General features: G+C 36.7%; 1 protein-coding gene across 1 annotated transcript; it reads right to left on the minus strand.

Moving 5' to 3' along the window:
• Positions 1-326: 326 nt before the first annotated feature.
• Positions 327-6,180, minus strand: LOC107265812 (molybdopterin synthase catalytic subunit). The gene is made up of 9 exons (XM_015735652.2): positions 5,306-6,180; positions 4,017-5,233; positions 3,781-3,927; positions 3,357-3,660; positions 2,645-2,879; positions 2,435-2,520; positions 2,110-2,363; positions 1,590-1,643; positions 327-547 (listed from the first exon to the last, which is right to left on the minus strand). The coding sequence occupies exons 3-9, from the start codon at positions 3,913-3,915 to the stop codon at positions 476-478; spliced, it is 1,140 nt and encodes a 379-aa protein (XP_015591138.1). The 5' UTR covers positions 3,916-3,927; positions 4,017-5,233; positions 5,306-6,180; the 3' UTR covers positions 327-475.
• Between the last annotated feature and the right edge of the window lie 1,443 nt (positions 6,181-7,623).

Below are 7,623 nucleotides of genomic sequence, written 5' to 3' on the forward strand. Positions count from 1 at the left end.
GTATAATATCGATCGCATTGACATAGCAAATTATAAGCAGGAAACTCATGGCATGACTTTGAAGACGACTGTACTTATGATGTTAGGTCAATACAAGTGTATCAGTGGTACGCATATTAATTAGTAATTCCATAATGTTTTGAATTCGGCTCGTTAACGCTAACGAGACGCACTCTTGGCTACTTCCTTTACTGCAGAAGCAATTGACGCTTAATGATAAGACAAATTTAGTCACTGACTCCGTTTTTAACTGTACAAAGCTAAGCGTGACGCGGAAGGTAAATTAGTGCTTCCGATCGTGCGAAAGGCTTTTATTAATGACAATCTTAAAGGTAATTGTATATTTTTCAATGTATATCTATACACTTTGTTAAGTATACTATACGATACAATGTATCCTGAATGAATGAAACATCATTTTATGTGTATCTGTGCGTATATACAATGCTTTATTTGTTCATAAATTAAGTGTACGTTACTTAATCTTTTTCACATATCGGTCTTCAAGCTCGTGCAGTTTCGTATCCAATTCAGCCGTGGAAAACGTCTGCAATAAAAAATTCAACTATATATTGGTACAGCGAGCGTTCGAGGAACTTTTAAAATTCATGTTTTCCCTCAATGTTCCCTACAGCATAACGGAATATGTATAGCCACTTCTTTGCTGAGGTTCAAAGTTTCATGAAACTTTTTAGTCACAGTATATAAAGCATGGTTTATGTTCTGTGATGTGCTATTCTCACACACCATGCAACCAAATACTTGTTAAACATTTCATTAGGTTGGTATATATATACAGTGTCTAACAGGCAGGTGCACCAATTTCAAATTTCTCATCGCGGCGGCAGATTGTGAAATTTTTACACCAACTTAAGCGTCTAAAGTTTAATTGAAAGTGCACGCGAAACGCGATATCATTCCTGGAATTTTAGTAGGAATATGGGGAATACAGAGTAACGTAGAAATGCGAATATATACGTATATCTGATAACCCAGCTCAGTATTTTGTACTTATAGTATCCGATAAACATAAATTCAATTCAACACTAGGTTCAAATAAGCGTGACATGTGTACGCTTAGAAGTTTTAGTAAGTTACAGATTGGTACAGGGTGGAACCATTCATGACATGTCGTTGCAGTTGGTTTTGGATAACGTCAATTTATGTACAAACACATTAACCAATGATGAGCGGGTCTTGGGATCAAACAAAATTTACTTCTACCGGTAGACCTTTCATTTTCTGAATCGCATGTTTATAAAGCATGACCGCTAATGGGATTGCTAAGCATCTGTAATCACACAAGGAAGGAAGGGATATTGATTTATTGCCATGAGAGTGAATTCTCCTTGTACTCTTGTGAAAGAAGAAAGAGTTATAAATAAGAACGAAGAGCTTTGCCGATTGCGGTTTTGAGTTATTTGATAGGTCTTGTGTAACTATTGATTCGTAATCAGACCAAGGAAATCATTTATGATTTATGGATTTCGGAAAAATTCTATATTTGTGGGAACTTCAAGATATTATACTATGTTATATTTTATTATTAAATTGGTAACTATTAGATTCGGTATTTAACACCTACTCACCCTTTTCCTTATGGGTTTATAAGTACTCTTCAGGCTCTCACTTTCTTCGGTGACCTATAATTAAAATATAAACCTACAAAATTTTAATCTTTGTGAAACATAAATTAATGTGTATCATTAATCGTTTAATATAATGCGTTGTATGAGTAACAAAGTATTAATAATATCACGTATTCCATTCGACCAAGTTGTAAAATAATTTGGTAGAAGGCGCTTCTTGAGATATTTCAAAAGTTCAGAAGACTATGTGAACGAAAAAAAATTTGAAAGGAACCTGAATTTTATTAGGTAAGAAAAAGCACGAGATGACGTTTCTTCAGAAGTATATTTAACAACACAGCGTAAGTGTATCTTGAGTCATTACACTCGAATTAGACATTGTACACTACCAAATAGTTCGTTATTTGAAGTGTTTTCTATAAATATTCCATGGTTAGAACTTTGGAATTCGACTTACTGTCAATCTTTTCTTGTAATAGAAAATGTCAAAAAAAAAAGATTACAATGTAAATTTACTTACCCAGAAGTCCTTGTATTCCGGTGAAATACTTTCCAGATGCAATAAACGATCCTCTATATTTTTAAGTCTTTCGTAAACATCTCGCGGAACGGGACCGTTCATTCCCAACAATTTTTCAGAAGTGGATAGTCTCTCTTCTAATGCCGATGAATAAGCTTTTTTCATATTGGGAAAATGATGTGGTAATGTTGATGTTTTATATAAGGTCGAAGGATCGACTGTCTGTGGGCCCCAAGGGTTTAATACTCTGTGAACTAAACACTCAGAGAATGAATTATGTAAAGGATAAAAGGGTAAAATGTGAGACTGAATGAAATTAGCTTACCTTTCATATGACTCTTTGAATCTTTTCGGCGAATAAGAATAGCATCGACACGCGCGCATGAACCTTCCTTCTCCTCGGTTTGATCTCTAAATAATTATAGTAATTATGTTGAGTCATAAGTAGCATCATAGAAAATATTTTAAAAATTATAATGCTTATTGTATTACATGTATTGCAGTTAATCATATCAGTGATAATAAGAAAACCAACCTGTGGCAGCAAAATTCTTGCACGTTGACGATATTCACTTGCTGACGTTTTCTTTCTATGAATGACTCTATGCGCCGGTTCAATTCTTCGGGATTTGCACGAATTTGAACAAGATTCGGATCAATAGTTACTTCTTTTGATTCTTCTTCCAAAATGTATTTTTTATCTGTGCAACTATCTTCGGTTTTGGTCATTGACACGTGAACTGCTTCCCCTGCCATTGTCTTTGCGTCAACTGATGAAGAATGCAAGAAAAACAAATAAAAAATTTTCGTTTAATCGTCAGGAAATGATAAGTGATAGGAACACGTTTAGAGGCTTTAATACATAACCTTTGATAACAATTTTTATTGATAACAATTATAAATTTAAAGTAGTATTAACATGGAATAAATCTTTGTGAATTTTTTAATAAGTTTAAATATTTTTATATTATTGGTTCTTCAGAACTAATGCTTCAACTGAAATTAACTAATCCACCTAAATTCTAGGGCAAAAAGAATTTCAATCGATACGTTAGTCCTGAATAATCCATATTCTATAACTGTAGTATCCTTGAAACTTGTAGATTTTTAAATTATAATCTCACAAATTGAAAGAAATACTGCTTTTTACTATTATATATGATTTTAATGTAATGAAAAAAAATTTGAGCTTCCATTTCTAATATGATTGCATCAAACTCAATAAAAAAATACAATGAATTATTTACTAGTAGACCAGGAGCATTCCTCATTCTCTTTCCATTGGGAATTCTCGGTGTCATATATTTCCTTCTTCCAAATTGGTACAGACGCTTTCAATGTGTCAATTGCATACTGAACAGCTTGAAGAGATTCTTGCCTATGGGGTGAAGAAACTGCTATAATAACACTGACTTCCGAAACAGGAACCTCCCCAAGCCGATGGAATATTGCAATACGTTCAACGTTCCACTGCAAACGAATTTTCCCACAGACATTTTTCATCTCCTTCAATGCCATTGGTTCGTACGCTTCATATTCCAACTTTACAACCTGTAAGCAACAGTTAATCAAATATTCGCCCTTAACTGCTGTTTTACATCTAGCTACAGTACAGAAAAGCAGCTGGTGAGCAGATACATGCTTGTTACAATTTCTATAATAATGACCTACTTTTTTATTTTCAAAATTATCACGGGTAGTGCCGCTAAAAGTGGATACAGCTCCACAATTAGGTGAGACAACCAGGTCAACAATTTCGCCAATGTTCAACTTTTCTTTCTGAAGCTTAACAATATCCTTCGACATCTTTATGTTAACCTGTACAAATAAGTGCATAGCAATGTTAGTATTTCATCAAGAAATTCACATAAATGATATATTTTTCTATAACAATAATAGAAACATACCTCCACTAAGAGGTGGAATAACAGCTATCTCGTCGTTCTCAGAAAGTTCAAACTTGATGTCTGGTAAGGCAAATTCCTCATTCACAGCAAAAATCAAATTATTACGAATACTTTCCAATTTAAACTTGCGAACTACTCGGTCTGCAAGATCTGCATACGATATTTGCCTAGGCAAAGCGATCTGACACTCTTTTAATCCCGACAATTCACGCGCCTTAGCGAAAAACAGAATTTTGACTAGTGACTCTTCTGCGCTGCCACCCATTATGAGATATCAGGACATAATGATATTGCAACAAATCCGTTGCGTGCTTAAGCATTATTATCAGCACATACCTAAACCGTGGAATCACGTTATATAATTGACGTCTCATATCATTTCACCAAGAAACGAGGTTATATTATGTTCGACTGTTTTTATTCTTGTTACGTGAAGTTACCGATCGCGCACAGCGCCTCTCAACACAACCTTTATTAAAAATGTAGCAGACTTATTAAAACATATCAGAGGGATTAAATAAATATTCTGCTATTTTTCATTAAATTTTCAACACTTTTGAAACGTACAAGAAGCTTCAGAAATATCATCTGGTAGTGATATAGACTTTGTTGGTGATGACGAAACACCTGTTAGCTGGCGGCTTGTTCGAAGCAATCCGAATGCAGTATGCCATAACCAGGTCAGAGGAAAAATGAGGTCAACGTGGGGAGGAAGCGCACTGATCGAACTGGGCGTTATTGTCGAAGAAAAAGAAAATGCAATGCGCTCCCTGGGATGCCTTATAGCGAAATTACACCTCGATAAGGTTACTATTAATAGCGAGAGCGATTGTCGCGCAATCACAATCAAATCTCGTACACCCACTCAAGACAAACCTACGGATATAAGAATTCTACACTTACACATACCAGCAACCATACAAATTTAATGTGGATACTCTAGACCGTCAATGTTACGTAAGTGAAATTCAGATTCCATTTAAATCAACGCCACGTACGTTACCAAAGGCCTTTTGACCTCCCGTGCTTGTGCCGAAATGTAGATTGTGACTTTTTTTATTATATGTACATACATAAAATCTCAGGAGAGCAATGCTTCGAGAAAAACTCGATTAGTCAAATTGAATTTGGGAATTCCGGTAGTGTGACTAAAATCCAGAACCTCGACCTTGTCCAGACAAGTATTACTGGTATCTCTGAGAGCCTGAATACTTCCTCTGTAGAAATAATCCTCGATAAACATATAATACATACGTATACACTATTCTTGCAACGTAAATTGTACGTACCGTGCGTTAGAAATCACAGCAGGTGAGATAAAGATTGTACGAGATGTATAGACGAGACAAGACGTTACGAATACTGTATAACGTAACTATACTGTGTCGGTAAAGCAACGTCCTTGGATAAGCATTCAAATGTATGCAGCGTGCGTGCAACGCAATGTGTTCATGCTTAAGTATAGACGAATAGCCTGCTAACCCGGAGTCTAGAAAAGAATGTATGGGGTCTCGCTCGATCGGCCGAGTTGCTGTGGGGCAAGGACAACGTGCTCCAAAGGGACTTATTCCTTCTGAGTTGTGCAACATGTACCCGGTGTCCGTATAATACATAATCGAAAATACATTGCTGGTTGAACCGGTTCGTTTGGCTGGTATTAAACCTAGTCTACCATCTATTACACGAGAGATGTTCACTCACGGAATCATTCGTATATGACGCAACCAGGCACCGATTCTCCATAAATTATTACCTAACGAATACATATGTATATATATATGTATTTACATATATAAAATAGAAGATGTTGACGAAGGCGAAAGTGAAAGAGAGATCAATGGACTTTATGATTATTAAGAATTTTGATAAATCTTGGACAGATATTCTGCAGATTTTTTGCCATGAGAACGACCGTAGAAACAAAAACAACGTATTGCTACCGATCTGTGAAGCACGTTCTAATTCTTTGCTCATGAGACAGATACAATGTGGGGGACGTGTTATGTGAGAGTAGTGGACATTTAAAAAAATTCTGGCTCTTGTATTCGCTAAATAAATCAACCAAGGCTTATCGTGAAGCAACGGACAACGCTAATGGCAAAACTCAAGGTTTTGAAAATGACTGTTGGTTAGAAACACGCGAAATAAAAGTGCACCAACCGAGATGGATTATGAACGAGATCGGGTCGATACTCGCGACCTGATAAATACATCAGTATACGTCCATGCAAGTATATATATAACTATAGTTATTACGCTATAGTCAATCTACACTGTGAATTCATTTCAGTAGCACGCACCATCGTGGCTCAAAGATATCGCGAATCATGACGCGAATTTGCTGCTTGGAAAGTTTCGCACGATTAAAGTGCAGTGGTGACGGATTCGAATGGGATGAAAGGATTTGTCAATGTAGGTGAGGTTCCTTGTACATTCAGGTGGACGTGAATGCGATCTCACATACGGAGGCACCTTGAGGCTTGCGAGCTACACTCGGTTCTGAGTCTCGACGCAACTTTATTCGCTATTCGACGTCGGTTGCCAGCCTGACGGCGAGGCACGCTGCGCTGGCGACAAGCAACGGCATTGCGACATGCGACGACCCAAAAATAACGTTGTCCCTTTCTCCGTTAATATCGTATCAGATGGGACCTTAAGTAATAAAGACGCTCGTTAAGGCTTTGGGCCGTCACCCGTTATGTTTACCATTTACCAAAGTGATTGGAAATTACTTGGTTTCGGGACAGGACAGCGCCTTTCTATTATTAGTATTTGACAGAACGGTGGTGCCGGAGATTGCAGAAGCGGTGCTCAGTGGCGTGTCTAAAATATTCGACGCCCCGCCATTACGCTAAGCGCGATATTTCCTTTCGTTTACGTGTGACATCCCTTAAATATTTACCATCTTGGAAATGTGCGAGGGCATGATAATTTTATGCAAGGATGCAGAATGAAGTATTCAAACGAATTACAGGAGCGAGATGTCACTTTAATTACATGCAACGTTTATTATACGATAGCGCTATGAAGGACTCCCAGCATTGCGTAAACCGGATATACGCTAAATTTGAATAAAATCCAGAAGAGAATGCGATACACAGATGACGTGCTTCTACTCTAAAGTTATCTATAGCGGCAGCTTCAGAGAAAATATTTCTGATTAAATTTTTCTTCGGTCACCGTTTTCGTAGTAAATACATTATTTCACTCTCATCCTCATTGAAATAATTTATTCGTGCCACATTATATACACGTAGGCTTGTTCGCTTGACATAAGTAGAATGTCGTTTCAATACAGTTACAATTTTTTTTAAATCAATACTCGGGAGGCTCTTTGATGTCTCCTTATAAATCGTTTACACCCGTTTGATATATTTCAAAATTATTATTAATTTGACGACCGATTAATTTTGTTCATTCGTTTCTAATCAAATGATGGCGATAGGCCGAGCACGATGCTCCGATTTTTCAGGGAAAGTCGTGACTATGCGCCGTACTCATATTTATTATTGTCCCGATGTTCGGTCGATAAGGAAATAGGTAACTATAGTGCAATCTTGATCGCGGATATTTGCAAAACGTTAGATGACGCTAAAAAACAGTAGTA

The sequence above is a fragment of the Cephus cinctus genome, unplaced genomic scaffold, assembly GCF_000341935.2.
Source record: "Cephus cinctus unplaced genomic scaffold, Ccin1 Ccin1_scaffold0240, whole genome shotgun sequence".
In the NCBI taxonomy this organism is placed as follows: Eukaryota; Metazoa; Arthropoda; class Insecta; order Hymenoptera; family Cephidae; genus Cephus; species Cephus cinctus.

Coding starts and splice junctions, on each gene's coding strand:
- LOC107265812 (XM_015735652.2), bottom strand. CDS start 3,915: ATGTCGAAGGATATTGTTAAGCTTCAGAAAGAAAAGTTGAACATTGGC. Junction 2,521..2,644: donor CAAGAATTTTGCTGCCACAG/GTTGGTTTTCTT, acceptor ATAATTATTTAG/AGATCAAACCGAGGAGAAGG. Junction 1,644..2,109: donor CGGAATACAAGGACTTCTGG/GTAAGTAAATTT, acceptor TTTTAATTATAG/GTCACCGAAGAAAGTGAGAG.